Source organism: Colobus angolensis, unplaced genomic scaffold, assembly GCF_000951035.1.
Source record: "Colobus angolensis palliatus isolate OR3802 unplaced genomic scaffold, Cang.pa_1.0 Scaffold117, whole genome shotgun sequence".
Classification (NCBI taxonomy): domain Eukaryota; kingdom Metazoa; phylum Chordata; class Mammalia; order Primates; family Cercopithecidae; genus Colobus; species Colobus angolensis.
Genome location: NW_012112808.1, coordinates 6,637,500 through 6,659,221, shown reverse-complemented (window position 1 = coordinate 6,659,221; position 21,722 = coordinate 6,637,500). Strand labels below are relative to the sequence as shown.

Below are 21,722 nucleotides of genomic sequence, written 5' to 3'. Positions count from 1 at the left end.
AACCAGGCAATTAGAATAGGAAGAACAAAACACATTCAAAGAAATCAGGAGAAAAGAGGTTGCAAAATAAAAGCAGATATGAATAAATTCAAAAAGAAACCCATAGACTCGATAGATTAAGAGCTAACTCTTTGAAAAGACCAAACAGGAAAACCTAATTAAAAGAAAAGACAGAGAAAAAGCAAAGACGACTTTAAGAAGAAAGAGATATAATCACAGCTACAGGAGAGAATAAATTGTAGGTAAAGCTTTAGACCGAGCACTTGGGAGCTGGGTCCATGCGGTTTGTGAGCATCCTAGTTAGAGGGAAAGGGAGTCTGCCTCCCTGAAGTCTGTTTTGGCTACAAAGTTAAGTCAGGAGCCATATGCCTGAAATGGACCACAGCACAGCAATTACCAAAGGCTGACATCAGCTCAAGCATAGAAGGACTGACTTATGGAGCAACCAAGAGCATCATTTACCCAAGGAGACCTCAACAGCCACAAGTACCTGCAGTAGGATGCTGGGTGGAACAAAGACGAAACCCCAAGCAAGGAGTAAAACAGGATCAGTTGATTCCAAGTGAAAATCAGGGTACAGCTAATACAGAGGTCAGGAAGAAAGACATTATGACAGACTTCTGCACAGACTGGGGTAAGTCAAAATAATTTTAATTTTTACCTAAAAGAGTCACTTTAGTCAAGTGATCAAAGTGACACACATCATCATCAGTAACAGGGCAGACTGAAAATGTATCACACCAGACAGGATGGACTGAGAGCCCAGAGCTCCACATGCATGACATGACTCTTGCCATGAATACACATCAAACAAACAAAAATAAATTACATTCTACAAAATTATGGGCTAAGTCATGAAAAGCAGAGAAAGACTGAGGAACTGTTCCATATTGAAAGATAATATTACAAGTAACTGCAGTTTGTTATCCTGGACTGGATTATTTTGCTCCGAAGGACATCCTTGGGACAAATGAAGAAATGTAACTGGGGTCTTTGGAATGTGGATTAAATTGTAGTAACATATTCATGTTAATTTCCTGATATCAGTGGATGTTTGAGGTTGTAAAGAAGAATGTCCCTCTTTATAGCAAATACATACAAAAGTATTCCAAGGTGATCCAGCTTCATGTTGGCAACTTACGTTGACATGGATTAGGAAGAAAAAAACGTATCTGCAACTTTTCTGTAGATTTAATATTGTTTCCACATTTTAAAAAATATAGGGAGGAAATAAAAGCATTACTTTATTGCCACTTCTGTGACTCCATCTCTTTTGTCACTTTAGTTTATTGCCTCCCTGTACTCTTCATAACATGTGTTTTATCAGGTAACTTTACTCATACTGCAATTCATTTTGCATTGATTTTTTTTTCACCTAAGATTATATCTGAACCATTTCCCCTCACTATTTGTAACCTTCTTTTTAAAGGCTTCTGCATATCTGTCTAAGGGATATTCACAAGTTTAGCCATCTCCTTCTGGGAGACTTGGGGATTTTACATTTGTTTATTTGGATATTTTTTGTTTGTTCATTTTTAGTATTACCATTAAGCTTAGTGAAATTCTTGCATATAGATCTTTTTGTAGTATTAGTATTATTTCCTCAAATTTCTATAGTTGAAGTCAAAGAACATGAACATTTCATGGATTCTGTGATAACCATGAGTAAATTGTACTCCAGAATGTTATATCAGTCAACCTTGAGATCATCAGAAAATCTGAGTGCTCATTACAGTGCTTCTTGCCCAGAACTAAGTGTTTTAATTACAATGCATATTTAGAATTTAGTAGGCAAAATGGGGGAGAAAAAGATCTTGGGTTTTAATGTGCATTTCAGTTTTAGGGAAGTTTAATATTTTCCCACATTTATTATGAATATTTTTACAGTTACTTTTGTGATTTGCTTTTCTCTTTATTTCAGAATATTTCATGTAGATTTAAATCAGTACTCAATAAAAAAGACAGGCTGGGTGTGGTTGCTCATCCCTGAAATTCCAGCACTTTGGGAGGCCAAGGCAGGAGGACTGCTTAAAGCCAGGAGTTCAAGACCAGCCTGGCAACAAAGTGAAACCCTGTCTTCACAAAAAATTTAAAAATTAGCAAGGTATGGTGGCACATACCTATAGTCCCAGCTACTCAGGAAGCTGAGGTAGGAGAATCACTTGAGCCCAGGAAGAGTTCAAAGCTGCAGTGAGCCGTACTTGCACCACTACACCCCATCCTGGGCAACAGAATGAGACCCTGTTTCTGGAAAAAAAAAAAAAATTAAGTATGTTTCCACAGAGTTGGATACATATATAGACACACACATATATTATACATATATACCTATATTTATCTCCACTACTGTATGCTAATTTTTCATCTTCATATACTAAATTAAGCTTTTCTAGAACAATCTTATTTCCAAAATTGATTCAAAGGAAATAGAAAACCTGAATCTATTAACTACCTTGAGGAGAAATGGAAAGGTTGTCAAAGATGCTACCAAGGCGCCTCTACCAGGTCTTCTACTGAGTGAGCCTACCTGTCTCTGGAGGCCTGAAAATACCAAAAGCCCAAGCAAAATGCAGTGGAGAGAAGGCCTCTGACCCAGTAGGCAAATAACTGGCTTCACGTTGGGCTTCAGAATTAATAAATTTTCCTTTGTTTGTTGCCATGTGCAAAAACTGTGCTTTTTAGTAATTGCTTCCTTAGCTGCTTGGCTCAGATTAAATGTGGTCCATGATATTTTAAGAATCACCAAAAACTCTTTGTAAACAGAACTCACAGTGACCTCGGTGCAGTGGGTGTGACCCACTGATGGCCAATTTAATCAAGGGGGAATTCAGAGTATTCGCTGCAAGCAATTGATTTTCAAGAGAAAAGTCAGCAGGATCAAACACCCAGTTGGGATGAAAATCCCTTGAATCACCCCTATCACCGTGTTTTCTAGCAACTAACTCCTGACTCCATATAGCGTAATAGCCAAATTACTATAATTATCCTGCAACACAAGTGGCATATCAACATTATTTTAAACACGGATTTTTTTGCATAATCTTTCATTACTATCTTTCAGCCTTCCATTTGAGAATGGAAAACAACAACAAACTGTGATCTACCCCAACAGGGAAAAGGTCACCAGAGAGAACAAATACAAGGGTTATTTACATGTGAATGTACTGAGATGTGTTTTACAGTCAAATACACTCTTGAACTTCATTAAATGCCTTCTCCCCTGCTTCATAAATATGGGCAAAAGAGACATCCCCTACTGAGAAAATAATCCCAGCACATAATGATCATAACGAATATAAATAAAGCCACTTTTCTTCCTTTTCTTCCGAAGACCTCCAGGCCCCATATAAAAATGCACTTGTACTTCCACCATTGTGAAATGAATCTGACTGTTGGAGAGCAAGGCTGTGATATCACAGGTTGCTCCCAGGGCTGAAGAGGAAAGGAGGAATGCAGATCTCAGTCATGTTGCTGTCTGCAAAATAACAGATTCTTAAGTGATTGCCATCCTTTGTTGCTGTGGCTGTTTTTGAAGACATTAGAAAAGGCCTAGAAATCAGCCTTGGAATTAAGACGGAGAATTGACAACAGGTTTTATGAAATAACCAAAAGGCTCACCAAGACGGCTTCGGGGTCATGTCCTTGACAACAAGTTCTGGGTTTCAGGTCTGGATTATAGTCTTCCTGGTATCCTACCAGTCCAGGGGCTCTGCCCTGAGAGCCCTGAAAGAGTCTAAACTCTCAACCTTGTAGATGCCTGGGTATAGGTCTGGTATGATTTATTTGTTTTATCAACATCTCTTGCAAGGTTTTAGAATTAACAAAATAGATTCTAGAAAATCAAATATATATATAATATATATTTATATGGTTTTCTATATAAATATATAAGTATATAGATATTTATATATATACACACATACATACACACACACACACACTCACACTAAAGACATTCAGTAACTTAAAAAAATAAAATTCATCACGCCTGTAATCCCAGCACTTTGGGAGGCCGAAGCAGGCGGATCACGAGGTCAGGAGATCGAGACCATCCTGGCTAACACAGTGAAACCCCGTCTCTATTAAAAAAAAATACAAAAAAAAATTAGCCGGGCATGGTGGCATGCGCCTGCAGTCCCAGCTACTCAGGAGGCTGAGGCAGGAGAATGGCTTGAACCCAGGAGGCGGAGCTTGCAGTGAGCCGAGATCGCACCACTGCACTCCAGCCTGGGCGACAGAGCGAGACTCCGTCTCAAAACAATAAAAGTAAATTTAAAAAATTCAAATTTTAACAAGTATAAGTTAGTGTATTAGGGCTTTGTATGAACATTAAGTAAAGCCGACTTTGCTGCCACTGTCTGCATTACTGTCAGAGCCTTGACTAAAGGCATCAAAGAACCACACCACAGGATCTAGGGGAAGGAAAGTAAGGGGGAAGAGGGAGAACTGAGATGCTCAAAGCCCAGATCACAATGAGAAAATGGCAAATTTGGTGGCAATTGCCACCAAGTGAGTAATATTGCTGTGTGGCGGCCACTGAGTGAGAGCTATAATAGGCCCCAGAACTCACCCTAGCCTCCTGGAAGTGGAGGTGACCAGGGCACGGAAGGCTATAAGAGCAGAGCTCCTCTCCTAGGGGGATCTGAAACGCACGCCAGAAGCAATGAGAAGCCCATTTGGTGGGAAAGAGGGACTTTCCTCAGGCACAGAGTGTTGGATGGGTGCAGTTTACATCCAGCCAGGGGAAGAACATGGGCTTATGAGAGGATGTAGACGTCCAAACATCCCCCACCCTGAACACATACCGCCCCGCTGTTAGGGACCAAAGGAAGGCAGTACGATACCATAGAGCCTCTCCCGGGCTGTACTGTGCCTCCTCCCACCCCCGAAACTTGTATGCTGAAGTCTTAACCCCTAGTACCTCAGAATGGGAATGTATTTGCAGACAGAGTCTTTAAAGAGGTAACTGAGTTAAAGCAAGGTCACTAAGGTGAGCCCTAATGCAATGTGACTAGTGTCCTTATAAAAAGAAAAAACAAAAACACTGATGGGTACAGAGGGAAGACCCTGTGAAGACACGGGGAGAAGACGGCCGTCTACATGCCAAGGAGGAAGGCCTCAGAAGAAACTGACCCCTCCAACATCTTGACTTCTGGCCTCACAAATGTGAGAAAATCAATTTCTGTTTTTTAAGCCACCCAGTCTGTGACACTTTGTTATGGCAGCCCTGGCAGACTAAGTGCTGGTGGGTCACTGGTTAAATACAGAATTAACTGACTGTTAAAAACAAAGTTCCGAGATCTATAATGCAAAGATGGCGGTAGAAATCCTGACACGCTCTGTAGATGCGTGCTCCAGTCCTATTTGGAGTCCATGTTAAAAGAAGAATAAAGTAAAATAGAAGGGAATCCAGGAATATAAAATGGAACCTTAGGAAGAGAGGAGAAAAGACCTGGGATGATTTAATACACAATCAATAAGACTTAACGTAGCCATTGTTTTTTAGCTCCGACACAGGGAGAGTGGTTCCAGGTGTTTCCTAACCCAAGAGATGAGGGAATCTGAGGTAAGAAGCAAATGTGAGGTCAATAAAACAAGACATAAAATTGAAACAAGACATATAAAGACATTTCCTGATAGCAGGAGTAATTTTTTAAAAAAATGTTAAAGGCAATATGGCGATGTTTTACGTGGAGACATTACAAAAATTACATTTTGAAGGGCCTTTTATATGTATAATGAGCAACAGTTTTCCTGGATGACTTGGTTACAAGGGGCTACACTAGTTATTCTTTTAAATCTCACAACTCTATTATGTAAAGTTAAATCTCTCCCTGCCAAGGAGCACATCAACTTCTGCAGAGACTTTGTAAGGTGGGCCCTGGGTATATAATGAGATTTACCTTGCAGGAGTCTTTTAAAACAGAGATTCACACTGCCCAGATCTCACCAGCCTATATGATGAACAAAAGTTTTGTTTTTTGCTTTTTATTTTTTTATTTTAACTATTAAATGTGGCGATGCCAGTACAGCTGTGAAAATGCAGTCTGTGCCCTATTTTGCCTTATGCATCATCAAGAAAATTGCCAGCTCAAGCTTGATTCCAAAATCTTTATTGGGTGATGCAGCTAACAAAAGACACAGCTTGATTTGCAAACGCCAGGCAGGGCCAGTGCTGCGGCCAACTGGAAAAAATATTGTTTTGAACCATTTTATTGTCACTGAAGGAAAATATTCATAAACTGCCAGGCATATGGAACATCTCGAAGTGTATTCAATAAGTTTTTTTTAGCATTTAAGGGGATCTTACATCTCATTCAGTGTAATCTTCCACACAAGCAGAAAGCCCTTTGTAAGTGTGTATGACTGTTTCTTTATGAATTCTTCTAATATTCTGGGAACTTGCTACTTCCACACTAGGTCCTCCATTGAAATTTTTTAAAAAAATACACTTCTACTACTTTTTCCTTATGCTTGGACAAAATTTGCATCCTTAGACCTTATTCCCATTGGTCCCAGTTTACTCCCAACGTTTAGTACATAAAAACCAAAGTTTACAAGTATGTAATAGGTTATATATGCAAAATGGGTAGCTATGAGAACATATACAAATTATTCAGGTAAAACACAAATTGATTGTACACAGTTAAACATTTTAGATTCAGGGAAACTTTTTTTTTTAAGGTAGAACCTAGCATTTTATTTAGATCTTCATTAAACCATTGTAATTGAGAACAGACATACGTAATAAACCTCCAAAAATAAATCCTGAAAGGCACTTTCTGCTCAGGGCAAGCAGTCATGGAATAAGCACATAAACAAGCTGGCTTCTCTGCACCACACCAGCCAAGTCAGCTTTCTCCATGGTCAGCCGCACCAGCTCTGCCCTCCTTTCTGTTAACACCAGCCAGACCTCCAAGGAAACTTTTGATAAGGCTGAGATGATGAAGGACAGTAAGCTAATTACCATGTGTATTAGGAGCTAGAGAAAGGAGGGCCTCTGGATTCATTTATGAATGTTGAGTCTTGACATTATTCTGCTTGAAAGGGTTGAGGTTGGTGTGAAATTACAAGTTTTCACAGCTGGTAGGGAAAGATCAGATCTTGAGAGAAGAGTTTGAGAATAAACAGTTTACTTTGGAGGTGGTTCCAGGATGCACCAGTAGGAGAGTGAGAAAAAGAGACACAGAAGGAAAGACAACTAATAAAGTGTGTGTTATCCAGGGACACACAAAGGGGAACAACACACACTGGGGCCTTTTGAGGGTAGAGGGTTGGAGGAGGGAGAGGATCAGGAAAAATAACTAATGGGTACTAGGCTTAATACCTGGATGATGCCATAATCTGTACAACAAACCCACATGACACAAGTTTACCCATGAATCGTTAGGTTCGCATGTACCTCTGAACTTAAAAGTTAAAAAACAACAACACATGTGTTATCACTCAGATTACTATTATGGATAACTGAAACTTAATCCCTTGGAGGAACTCTGAGAAACCAGCCAATACTCACGTCTCTGAGTCCTCCCACCTGAGGAGTGAGGGAGCTGGGGTATTTATACTCTCACCCAAGTCAGTTGTATATAAATAAATGCTTTCACAGCTGGTAGGAAAAGGCCTAACTAGTAGTGTCTTGGTCTCACTTCCCTCAGAAGCAAACCTTGAGTTAAAGATTCAATTACAACCATTTATTTGGGAGTCGATGGAGAAAGCACCAGCAGGGAAGCTGGGATGTGAGACAAGGAAGCAGCCTGTTCCTTGAGTGATAATTTCCTGATACTTCCAGCCTGACCCCCGCACAGGTCAGAGTGGCCTTCCACAGTTTTAAAAAAGCCTGCAGACACAGAGGTGAAGATTCCAGCAGACAGGAATTGTTTGGAGCACACATATACAAAATAAAAGTATAAGGGATATGGGCAGGTCACTGATCATTCACTGAAGTGATCATTCATTAAATAACTTATTACAGCGAAAAAACTGGCCGGGCATGGTGGCTCACGCCTGTAATCCCAGCACTTTGGGATGCTGAGGTGGGCAGATCATCTGAGGTCCAGAGTTCAAGACCAGCCTGGTCAATATGGTGAAACCCCATCTCTACTAAAAATACAAAAAATTTAGCTGGGTGTGGTGGCATACACATGTAATCTCAGCTACTGGGGAGGCTGAGGCAGGAGAATCGCTTGAACCCAGGAGGCAGAGGTTGCAATGAGCTGAGATTGCACCACTGAACTCCAACCTGGGTGACAGAGGGGGACTTCATCTCAAAATAATAATAATAATTAAAAAAATAAAGTGAAAAAACTGATCATGTATCTTGTGTGGCAGAGCCGTCATTGGAGTTTTCTGTCAAAACCATCTAAGATAAAAAGTTACCTTGCCAAGACTATCACCTTGCACAAAAGCAGAGAGAGGCTGGGTCTGCCTTCTGGGTCAGCCACTGATGAGCTTTAAAAGCTTGGATGAGCTTGAGCAGGTATAAAATAGAGAGAACCTCACCTTCCCTAGCTCTCCTACACCAAGTTACAAGGATAAAATGAGATAATATAAATAAAAATCCTTTGAAATGGAAAAAGCACTAAACAAAATACAAGATATGAGGCATGGTGATGTGTGCTCATTTGAAACAAGAATTTTAGTTCATATTTTAGAGAAATTATATTTACTTTAACTTGAGACTTTCATCAGGCAAGAAAAGTAACAGATCACAGTACATTTAGAATTTTCTCTGGAGCCTCATTCTTTGTTGTTGTTGATAGGAAGATGGCAGCAAAATGTGTTGATGACTCTTTTCTTAGATATAATGAGCTGTTGATGATTTGTGACTCAATCCCTGGAAGTTATCTGGAAGTCTACAATGCCAGCTCCCTGGTGAAAATTTCATAAAGTATCATCCTTGTGTCAACGAACATAAAGCTGACTTTCAAAAATAAACAAGGCACAGAAGATAAGTTTTCCTATTTCTTTTACTTACCACCTGTCCTAGATTGACTGATTTTAGGTAAAAATATTAAAGGAGGTAGACAGAAGTAGGACTTCTTTTAGTGCCCATATCTCTGTGGGCTCTTGCTAGAGATATACTAGCTTATGTGTGTTTTTAAGTCCAGGGTTCAGTTTAAATTTTGAATTTCATTGCTCCATAAAGTTTCTAAGTAATTTTCCATTCATTCTACGTAGGAAACATTAGTAGCACAGAGCCACTCAGGAACACACTGGAAGGGACTACATCTTTTCAACTTGTTCTTCATTACAATAGCCACAGGGGAAAAAATATTTTTAAATGTTCAGGACTTACTTTGTGTTTGGTGCTGAGCTAAGCACAACACATAGATTCTAACATTTAATCATCCCCTCAGTTCTTTGGGTTAGATACTATTTTTATCTCCATTTTATATATGAGAATATTCAGCCATAAAAAGGCAATTTAGGACCAGGTGTGGTGGCTCACATCTGTAATCCCAGCACTCTGGGAGGCCGAGGCAGGTGAATTACCTGAGGTCAGGACTTCAAGACCAGCCTAGTCAACATGGCAAAACGCTGTCTCTACTAAAAATACAAAAATTAGCTGGGTGTGGTGGCAGTTGCCTGTAATCCCAGCTACTTTGGAGGCTGAGACAGGAGAATCACTTGAACCCGGGAGGCGGAGGTTGCAGTGAGCCAAGATCACACCATTGTACTCCAGCCTGGGTGACAAGAGTTAAACTCCATCTCAGAAAAAAAAAAAAAAGGCCATCTAGTGCTGCTTTCAAAGAAGAATTTAAGCACTGGAAAATGACAATGACACTTATGGTCCCGGACTGTCTCACACTGATAAGTTCCTTCAGAACTCTCCCATGGTAGAGTTCTTCTCTGAGAAGCATGGCAAGCAAGGCTTCACTGTTAAACAATAAGGACCCCAAATCTCTTTTGGGAAGGGTGTTCTTATCATCAGAACAAAAGGGAAACTCCTCAACCTGTGGCTTTGCAAGTTCTCTGTGATAAGTGCGTGTGTTCAGATGAGGTCTAGACGCTGTGCACTGGGTTTATGCATTCAGGAGAAAAGCTTAGCCAAGTTGCTGCCTTCTGTTGTCTAGACTGACAAGTCCTTTGCCACCAGCCAAGTGCTCCTTTTCCCATTTCTGAACAATCTTGTTATAATCTTTCAGACAGGAAAAAGCATAGCAATTTGAACTACCCTGATTTTACTCTAGGAAGATTCAAGTTGGTGGAAGGCCGACACAAAGGAAAAAAAAAATTGCTAACGGTGATGATCAACATTTATTGAGTGTTAAGTTGACTGTGCAAAGCACCCTACACGGCTTATCTCAGTGAAACTTCACAACCCCCCCCACCCCCGTCCGCCATGTGGGAGGTATTACTATCATGCTCATTTTACAAATGAAGAAATCCAGCTTTAGAGAAGTGAATTGATGTACCCACGGTAACTTGCCTGCCTGCATCTGTCTTCTGTAAGAATCCAAATATATAACCTCAAAGATACCCATGGATACAGTAAGACCTCACTAAATTAAAACATCAAAGTTTGAGATTACCTAATTGAATGTGGTGAAAATCTTGATATAGACAATATTTTTAAATTGATATCATTTCATATAGCTAGAAGTAACTTAAGCAAGTTAAAAATGACTACTTGCAACAGACCTATACTATATTATGATTTGTCAAAGACAAAAACACAGAAGCACTGAAAGTTGGGATTAAAACTTCAAAGCATATAAAACTTCCTGAGTTCTTGATTTGAAGAATTCACTTGTTATATTTGGCTGTGTGTGTGTGTGCGTGTGTGTAGAACCTGAAACACTAGTAATTATTTCACCGTAACTTACATCTACTCTAGCAATGAACATTCAAGAAGTGAGCATCCTCAATGTGGGAGCCCTAAAGCCCCAAGTCCAGTATGTCTAACTCCACCCCTGCACTGTGACTATCTGTGCTTGTAGATATTTGCAAAAGGATGTAACCAACTATGGAACTACTCCTTAAGAACTGGGGAAGGAAATACAAAGTACCCTATCTAGTTCCATCACTTAGCAAAGAGCGCAATGTGTATAAAGCATAGATTTAATTTCCCAGTGTGTCCCTATGATATCCACTGTACCTTGACTTCTTTGGACACTTAGCTCTTGTGGTGATTCCAGAACATCATCAGGATGGGGGAAACAGAGTCCGTGGAAAGGGCCCAAGTCAAAGCACTCATGTAGCAGTTGCATGTTCACTCTTGAGCACACACTCATGAACCCAACAGCTGTGCCTTCCACCTGAAATATCCAAAACACCTTATTATTATTTTTTTTTGAGACAGAGTCTCGCTCTGTCGCCCAGGCTGGACTGCAGTGGTGTATCTCGGCTCACCACAACCTCCGCCTCCTGGGTTCAAGTGATTCTCTTGCCCCAGCCTCCTGTGTAGCCATGTTGGCCAGGATGGTCTTGAAGTCCTGACCTCAAGTGATCTGCCCACCTCGGCCTCCCAAAGTGCTGGGATTACAGGCATGAGCCACTGCATCCAGTCCAAAACACTTCATTACTTTATCAGAGGTCAAATGATTCTCATCAGGAAACCTCCAAAGCCCTCAGTATGTGGTTGGCTGATGGTTCGGCAGGCACCTTGAGATTCAAGGGAGGCATGAGTGTCTTCCTTAAGTACATAAAACATGCTCAAAAATGTCCCAATAAGTGACCACTGGGGACACACCTAGTGGTGCATAAGTAACAGGGAAATTGCCAGAGTTCTTGACCCTTCAACCATTGGGATACTTGCCCTCTGCTCAGACCATGCCCCTGCCTGCTCCATATCCTCTGCCATTTGGTGTCATGTGTTTTTACCCCAACATAAGCCTGGTGCTTCTGTCTACTTTCTTCCCCTCTGCTATGCATATTTCTCAGGAATACAGGTCATTGTTCCGGTGCCCATGTGATCAGCCCCCAGTACAGAGAAAGTCCATGGACCCTAGCTCCTTATCAGGTAGAAACTCTTCAATTTGTCTTGAACTCACTTATTTAACTGGATAGTCTGATGGGGAGGAGATATTAGGGAAGGAAGTTTGGTGGAAAATGTTCGAGTGAAGTAAACTTGCGTCAGGCTGGGTTGGTTCACCAGGTGGGTCTCATCTGCAAACATCTAACTTCCCATCACCCCGAAAAGCTGGTTCTGAAGCTCTTGCAGTTGTCCCCATGATTTTCGGTCTTTGATGAGTAACACATAGGTGAGAAGATGAGTAACTAGCTGATCTGAACCCTGGTTGGGTACCAGGTACCTGATTGGTACCAAAATATTAGAAATTAACAACAGACTTTAATTCTATCATATTCCACATTGAGAGACGATTGTGACTGAAACTCCTTATTATATCCCTTAAGTAATTCTGTATTTCATTGTTTTCTGCAAGGAAAGTATTAAAAATTTTAAAAGAGAGAGAAAATACATAGTTCTTTGAATTTCACATAAAATAATTATTAAGTAGATTTTAAGTAAATTCTGGTTGACTGATTAGACTCTGATAGCTGTTATTAGAAACCCACATTTACTGGGTCTTATCTCTCAAGTGTTCAGACTTTTAGATAACCATTGCATTCAGAAAGTAGCAGAACTCAATAATCACAGGCATTTTCTATTCCCAAGAATGCAGCATCTTTCCATAAATGCCCAGTCAGAGAAAATGGTTAATGCTTTAACCTCCTAAAACAGAGAATCAGGCTACAATAATACCCAGTTTTTAAAATGACACCAAAAAAAATTAGGTATTAAACTACTATTTGTTCTCGAACATGTCTCCCAGTTAAAAATCATCTTCTCAAATGTGTTTGCAAAATAAAAGTGAGACTTCCTCTATTTTCTCCTCAAAACTGAAATACAAAGGGTATTTTTAAAAATTAATTTTTTCACGTATATTCCTTTCTTTACAGTCCCCCTAAAATGATACTGCTGAAAAAGCCTGGATTTACACAGCTGTTTTATAAAGCCATTGACACTTTAATAAAAGTCCAAAATAAACATTTTAATTTTTTTCCCAAATAACAAGTGATTGTTTGTCTTGTTTGCACTCGTGAACAAAGGCTGCATAGCCGCAGTTGTCTGGCTTCTCTGTAATTTCAGGCCCAAGACTCAGCAGACGCTGATTAACCAATCCATCTACCATATGTGCAGAAAGAGACGGCCAGCCTCACTCTCGGCAGGGAAAATTGGCATCCATCTTGGTTCACATGGAGATGTCCTTCTAATCCACAGCCGCGCTGGTGCAACAAAACTTCGATGGCCTGAAATACCTTTTGCTGGCTTCACAGCGAGCTGCATGTGCATGATAAGAATGTATTATTTATAAGACCGCTGTTAGTAATGAGCTATTACACTAATGGCTCATTGTGTTTGGAATTTGATTTCAAATGGCAAGGATCACACATTCTGATGAAAATGAGAAAAACATGTTTTGCCATTAGGAACAAAGATTTAACGTTCTCCAATTCTACAACCTGTTATATTCCCATCATTCATCCAGGGTTGTAACAATTTACAAAAGTTCACAATTACAGACTACAACAGAGCAAGGACATATTGTGGAAGTGTCTGCTTTTTCCTTTGAGTTTCTTTCAAATAACCGATTTGAGACTGTTCTTAAATATGAATCTGCAGGAGTATCCAAATACATTCTTGTGTATGCACTGAAAAAAATAAATGGATTTAATGGACTTTTAACTTGTACAACAGAAAAGCATTGATTGCTGGCTGTTATCTATCTTCCTGGTGACAGAAGTACTTTCCACCACAAGTGTCTTCAATTATCTTCTACTGGAGAACAAAACTGAAGGTTTTGTTTTTCTTGCTTGTCCTGTAAAGATCTACATCATGACACATAAGGTTTAGATTGCTAGAAAACTATATGTACTGTGGCCTTGTCTTCCCAAACAGGTCCATATTCCACCATGAGGGTTTTGCCCTCATTGTGACCACTGCTGGCTCTGATCCTCTCCTCCTGATGCCAAGCGCATGGCTGACCTGGCAGGCTCTCCCTGCCTGCAGGTCAGTGGTGCCTCCTCGGACCACTGCTGCCCACACCATGGATGATGCCAAAGCAGACGCTCTGCCCATCTGTCACTAGGAGCCGCCGTTGGCCTCCAACTACCCTTCCCTAAAACCTCAGCCTGGAGTAAACACCAGATGTCAAGGTAAGCCAGGGTACAGTTATGACAAGGAACTTGTATGAAGTTATGGCCCCAAACTCCTCCAAACTAGCTATCAAGCCAAAGAAAGTCCTTGTAACTAAAAACCCTTTCAGTCATAAGGGTTTCCCACAGGGCACAGCCTTGCCCTCAGGCATGCTGCGTGCATGGCCTGGAACTGCCATGGCTGGTCAGAAAGAGACAAACTTAATGGACTTCTTTCTGTTTCCTCTGGTTGACAGTGGTTGCCTTAAAGTAACATGTGCCTGTAAATGCCTAATCAGCATTCCGGTGGGGGAGGGCGGAAGCCCAGATCTGTAGTTTTTGCCGATTTCTGAGGTATAAGCACTCTCATCATGGCGATGGGGGGAAAGCCCAGATTTGTAGCTTCTGCCGATTTCTGAGGTGTAAGCACTCGCATCATGGCCAATGTCAAGTGAACAGTGTGATCTCACTAAACATGTAGTTGGGAGGGAGTGCACAGTAGCTAGCCATTATTTCTTACATCCACTCTACAGAGACCATAGACATTTTTTTAAAAAACCCTCAAGAGCATGGAGAATAGCAAAAAAAAATTGAAGGTGATGAATTTCAAGTATTTATTAACTTTGTTTTAATATAGTTTATTACATTGTATGTTTCTATAATTTAATTTTTAATAATAGCTGTATTTAACAAGCAGTTTGCAGAGTTCCTGAAGATTTACAGTCAGCCCTTGAGAGCCAGAGCAAGCTGGCTCCAGCACACCATTGCCTAAAAGGCCCCTAGGGAGGCAGGAAAAAGGGTAGCAACAGCATTGATCTTCAACCCGAAAAGGCTTCAGACGTCAGACATGGCTCACTTCAGATTAGAGGTTCCCTCCCAGATCCCAGCCCACAGTCTTGTTTCTGCCCTTCCATTTGAAGATCGAGGTCTGTGGTCTCCCCTCCACAGAACACAAAGCCTCTGATGCTTGAGGCAGCACAGCCTCTGGAAGGAGATGGGGCTGGATGCCCTCTGCCTCTTTCAAGACACCAAAGAATCCTTGCAGGGTTGGAACCTCAGTTTTCAGCCTACGGCTTTGCTCTGATGTTTACACACACTGAAAGTGTGAAACATATGGCAAGAGAGAGAAAGAATGTGGGGGAAGAGGTCATTGTGGCTTCTCTACAAAGCACTGACTCAAGTGATTCAGACTAAAACTAGTACCTCGAAACCAAATAATTGAAAGCCTTCCAAAAACAAAGACCCTGATTAAACCTGATGAGTAAAGTCTGGTCATGAAAATCCTTACTGGGGTCTGTATGAATCATTTCACTTCTCAGGAGTTTCTGTCTAGTTGTGTAAAGACAAGCTTTCCAAATGGTGCTGCTAGGCCCAAATGCTTCCAACCCTCCCTTCTGTGGCTAGCCTCGTAGCCTGGGGCTAATGGCTAAATGAGAATACGTGAAAGCAGGTAGTTGAGAAACCATGCCAAAACCTAAATATGAGAAAATAAAATAAACATTTAAAAAATAAAATAAAAATAAATAAAAATTATTTCAATGTAGTACTTCAGAATCTAATTTCCAGGGCCAATCGTCAGCTTCAGAAACTAATACCCACATGTTTATAAAGTCATGTCATTCTCACCAGGTGTGTTTTACCCTCATGTAGATGAGTGTTTCACCACCTGGACTGCACATTGGAATCATCTGGGGAGATTTTTAAAAATTCAGATTGAGGCCAGGCATGGTGGCTCATGCCTGCAACCCCAGGACTTTGGGAGGCCGAGGCAGGAGGACTGCAGTTTAAGACAAGTCTGGGCAACATAGTGAGACCCTGTGTCTAAAATTAAAAATAAATATATGGATTATGTCTCACCCCCAAAAGATTCATTTAATTGGCCCAAGGGTACCCCTGCAACAGGATTTTTAAAAATGGATATAATTGATATAATTCAACTACCATAAAAACCCTTTAAGAAATACACAATTCAGGCCTAGTGCAGTGGCTCACACCTGTAATTCCAACACTTTTGGAGGCCAAGGTGGGCAGATGACTTGAGGCCAAGAGTTTGAGACCAGCCTGGTCAACATGGCAAAACCCTATCTCTACTAAAAATACAAAAATTAGCCAGTGTGGTGGCAGGCACCTGTAATCCCAGCTACTTGGGAGGCTGAGGCAGGAGAATCGCTTGAACCCAGGAGGTGGAGGTTGCAGTCAGCCAAGATCACACCACTGCACTCCAACCTGGGCAACAGAGCAAGACTCTGTCCCCCAAAAAAAAAAAAAAGAAAAGAAAAGAAAAACACAATTCAGTGGTTTTTAACATATTCACAAAATTGTACACTCATCACCACTATCTAATCCCAGAACATTTTCATCCCCCGACCAACCGATGCCTATGCCCAATATTAGTCACTTCTCTTTCCCCTTTCCCTCCAGACACTAATCTACCTTCTGTCTCTACAGAAGTGTCTATTCTAGGCTTTCATCTAAATGCCATCATACAATACGTGGTCTTTATGACCGACTTCTTTTCCTTAGCATCGTTTTCAAGGTTCCGACATGCTGTAGCATGTATCAGTGCTTCATTCTTCTATTTCCTAGTACTATTCCCTCGTATGGATATGCCACAACTTGTTTATCTAGTCATCAGTAGATAGATATTTGGCCTATCTCTACTTTTTGGCTATTATGAAAAATGCTGCTATGAACATTTGCATACAAGTCTTTGTGTGGACACGTGTTTTCAATTCTGTGTATGGAATTGCTGGGTCAAATGGTAACTCTTATGTTTAACTTTTGGAGAAAATGTCAGACTTTTTTCCAAAATGGCCATGGCATTTTATATTCCTACCAGCAATGAACGAGGGTTCCAGTTTCTCCACATCCTTGCCAACATCTGCTATTGTCCTGCTTTTTGATTCTAACTCTCCTAGTGGAGGTCTCCTAGTGGAGGTAAAGTGGTATCTTACTGTGATTTTGATTTGCCTTTCCTTAATGACTAATGATGTTGAATGTCTTTTCACGTGCTTATTGGCCAATTGTATCTTTTATTTATTCATTTTTTTGAAAAGTGTCTATTCAAATCATTTGCCCACATTTTATGTGGATTATTTTTCCATTGTTGTGAGAGTTCTTTGTATATATTCTGGATCCAAGTCATTGGCATGGTATGGATAGTTAAAAGCCTCCCAAGTGATTTGCATATGTGCCAAGTTTGAGAACCACTGATGTAGAACAAAGCCTCAAACTGCTCATGTCATCCAAATAAGAGAACTTTTCATTCCTAGTCTCAAGAAAAGTAATATTCTTTAAACAGCTCTTATAGTTTTAACAAATAATGAGTAATGAGTAGATGAAGAACCATGAATTAGAGGGTATGGGCTGTCTTTTGGGCCCAATAGGCTGGGCCTTCTGATTGTTTGGAAAAGCTAGAAATTCCAATTATTATACAGACTTTCATAATTTTTACATTAGCTGCTAATTGAAAAATATTTACTCATATATAACTTGAATCAAATCATGAGAAAACATTGCACAAATTCAAAATGAGACGTTCTACAGAATGTCTGACCTGTACTCTTCAAAACTATAATTGTCATGGAAGATAAAGGCTGATTGGAGAATTGTTCCAGATTTAAAAAGGCTGAAGAAACAGATCACCTGAATGCAATGAATGGCCTGGAATTACCTCTGCCATAAAGGACATTCCTGGGACTGTCAGAAAAATCTGAATAAAGTCTGTAGATTAGATAAAAGAATTGCAGGAACTAGTTGGGTGCGGTGGCTCACTCCTGTAACCCATCACTTTGGGAGGCCAAGGCAGGCAGATCACCTGAGGTCAGGAGTTCACCTCAGGTCAGCCTGGCCAACATGGTGAAACCCCATCTCTACTAAAAATATAAAAGTTAGCTGGGCGTGGTGGCACACACCTGTAATCCCAGCTACTTGGGAGGCTAAAGCAGGACAATCGCTTGAACCCGAGAGGCGGAGGTTGCAGTAAGCCGAGATCATGACAGTGCACTCCAGTCTGGGCGACAGAGCAAGGCTCTGTCTCAAAAAAATAAAAAAATAAAAGAATTATAGGAATCATAATTACTTGCCTTTGATCACTGTATTGCAGTTATCTAAGAGAGAGTCCTTGTTTTTAGGAAATATACATTGAAATACTTAGAGGTAAAGGGGCATCATGTATGCAACTTACTCTCAAATGGTTCAGAATTACATGAGAGAGAGAGAAAGCCAGCGAGAGAGAAAGACGGGGGTGGGGAATTAGAAAGGATGAACAAGAGAATAAAACAAATGGGGCTGGATGATAACATTTGGGGAATCTGGGTAGTTATAAACTTTCTTTAAGTGTGAAACTATGTCAAAACAAAACGTTAAAAAAAAATACCTCTCCAACTCAAACAAAATCCATCTGCCAGCAGAACACTGGTTTGTGACTTCTGAAGTCTGAGATTTGGGGATTCTCAGAAATCCCCCTATGCACCCCTGGGGGGTCTTTTCCATTCCCTCTCACTCTAGGAACAAGGCAAGAATCTACAGCACCCTGGGCATCCGGGAGGACCTCGCGAAAGACAGCCTAAAGTCAGTAACCCAGGGGAGGAAGCTGGCCTGGCACACCACCTGGAAGGGCAGTGGGAGGGCCGGGGTAGCCAGGGAGACAATGGCAGCTCCAGGGGTGCCCAGCAACACAAGAGCAACACCACTCACATCCCTCCTTCCTCTCACTAAGTGTGTCCCCACATGGATCAGTCACTAACCTCACACACAACGGCATGATTCTCTTCATCTTGGGCCTCTATTAGTTCGGCCAGGAAGTATTCACCGTAAGTTTCTTTCAGAATTGTGTCATAGCGCATAAATATTGGCATGAGATCGTCATGGTCTTCCACCCTGTTTAATAGAAAGGCTGAAGTTCAGTGTTCGTTCACTCATTTTTTTCCTTCAACGGGGCACCAACTATGTGCCAGACCCTGTTCTAAGTGCTGGGGCTACAGCAACACTCATGGTATCAACTTTTCTTCTTCTTTTTTTTTTTTTTTTTGAGAGGGAGTCTAACTCTGTTTCCAGGCTCGAGTGCAGTGGCGCAATCTCGGCTCATTGCAACCTCAGCCTCCCGGGTTCAAGCGATTCTCCTGCCTCAGCCTCCTGAGTAGCTGGGACTACAGGCGCGCACCACCACACCCAGCTAATTTTTGTATTTTTAGTAAAGATAGGGTTTCACCATGTTGGCCAGGATGGTGTCTATCTCCTGACCTCGTGATCTGCCCGCCTCAGCCTCCCAGAGTGCTGGGATTACAGGCGTGAGCCACCGTGCCTGGCCTGAACTTCCCTTCTAATAGGAGAAACAGACAATAAAGATGTAACCAATTTAGACAATTCTAAACATTTCAAATAATGATACATGCTTTGGGATAGAGAGTGAGAGGGTCAAGTGGTCAGGGAGGACCTCTGTGAGGAGGGTCATCTGAGCTGAGAGCAGAATGAAGAGAAAGGGAGGAAGCTATGTTGAAACCTAGAAGTGGAATATTGCAGGCAGAGGGAACACAGTTGGCATGTGTGGGTGTGGGATGCAGGGAAGCACTTGTCATGGACCCAGGGACAAGAGACTAGGGGCAGCACTTCCCAAGGATGTTCTAAGAAACACCACTATGATATTGTCCCGAGCATCCTCCCAGCCCAAATAATTCCAGTGCCTAAAACAATAACCTGTATAAGTCTCTTCCTGCTTCACAGTTACATATTAAAGACTCTGAGAAGCACTACAGTAAAGAATATTTAACCTTGTTTATTCATTTTTCAAACACTGGCCCATGGAATCCTTTATTCCTGAGATGTCTCTGCACTTGCCATGGAGGGGAAGGCTGGTGAGGTGATGGAGCACTGCTCACCCTCCTGGGGACATCCACTCCACTTCCATGCTCAGGACCCTTTACAGAGACCTTGACAACTAGTTGGGGACGGGGGGCAGCAGCGGGTGGGGACAAGAACCAGATTTATTGCAACTTGGGGAGGCTGGCTCCTGTGTTCCATCTTGCCGCAGGATTTAACACTCCTTTTTTCTTTTTAGCACATTCTTGGGTAAATTTAGTGCTATTTTTTTTACCTGTCTGGGATGTTCTTTTACTTTTTTTTTTCGGATACTCTTCCTGTAAAAATGTTTCAGCTTTGTGTTATTTTTTTCTAGTATATCTGCTTTGGCTACTAATGTCTATTTCCTCCCCCCGGAGCTTTACCATGCTACCATCTTCATCATCCCATTTTGTCTTCTAATATGTTCTCTTTGACATCAATAGGAGCGCCATCTACTGAGTGATCAGTATATATATACATAAAGCTCAGGGCTTTATCCGGATGATTTCTGCTACTGTGTTTCTCATAGCGATCCCAGGAGGGTGGCACTGCCATTTTCACTTTGCAGAGGGAGGAGAGCAAGGCCTATGGGGATGAGGAAATGCTTTGCCTAAGATGACAGAAATAGTTGGTAGCAGAGCCGTGATATGAGCTCTGGTCTAGTGACTTAAACTCTGCCTTCACACTCTGCTAAGCTGACAATGCACTTCAAAAATCCTCCTTTATTTAGACTCTTCCTTTGAAAATTTGCAGCAGGAAGCAAAAGAGTTGAGAGGGGGGAGTCCTCGGCTAGGGGTCAGAGGTCAGAGGTTATCATCCAGCCAGCCCTGCCACCACTCCTCCTGCCCCTGCAGAAACGAATCCCCTGATCCTGCCACAGGTGTACTCCCTACGTGTAAATTCTTTAAACTGGATGACCCCATGCACTCTGGATGAAAATCTTCACCCTGCTCCCAGGATGAAACCTTTGCCTCTGTGGACACAAGTATAATGGTTGAAATGATGCCGCTTTTTCATTAAAAACAGTAAGTATCTTGATGGAACAACTACACAGTTGAAAAACCAGGTCTCTGGTCTATAAAACTTCAGAGGTAAGGAGGGAGCCAGCCAACAAGACCATGGTACAAGGAGGAAAACACACACACAGAAGGTGAGAACTCAGGATGGAAGGGACCATCACCATGACTCCTCAGGTTGAACCTTCTCGTTAACCTCTCGATACGGTTTGGCTGTGTCCCCACCCAAATCTCATCCTGAACTGTAGTTCCCATAATCCCCACATGTCATAGAGGGGACCTGGTGGGAGGTAACTGAATCATGGGGGCAGTTTCCCCCATGCTATTCTCGTGATAGTGAGAAGGTTCTCACGAGATATGATGGTTTTAGAAGGGGTCTCCCCTTTCACTCGGCTCTCATTCTTCTTTCCTGCTGCCTTGTGAAGAAAGACACGTTTGCTTCCCCTTCCACCATGATTGTAAGTTTCCTGAGGCCTCCCCAGTGCCGCAGAACTGTGAGTCAATTAAACCTCTTTCCTTTATAAATAGCCCAGTCTCAGGTATGTCCTTACAGCAGTGGGAGAATGGACTAATACACCTCTTGTCAAAACTCTCCGGAAGGAGAGACAGCAAAGGGTCATTATCCAGGCAACCAGATCCTTTGTTTTCTTAAACTGTCAACCTGGCCCTGACGTCATCACCACCAAACAGTCTTATTCCATCACGCAAGGGCATCAGCAGGAATTT

General features: G+C 41.5%; 1 protein-coding gene across 1 annotated transcript in view; it reads right to left on the bottom strand.

Moving 5' to 3' along the window:
• Positions 1 to 21,722, bottom strand: part of CFAP61 (cilia and flagella associated protein 61) — a 294,188-nt gene that overhangs the window by 239,279 nt on the left and 33,187 nt on the right. The window contains exons 7-8 of the mRNA XM_011963119.1: positions 18,888 to 19,020; positions 11,099 to 11,258 (exon numbers count right to left, since the gene is read on the bottom strand). Of these exons, the coding sequence (XP_011818509.1) occupies positions 11,099 to 11,258; positions 18,888 to 19,020 (293 nt within the window). The remainder of the gene's footprint in view (positions 1 to 11,098; positions 11,259 to 18,887; positions 19,021 to 21,722) is intronic.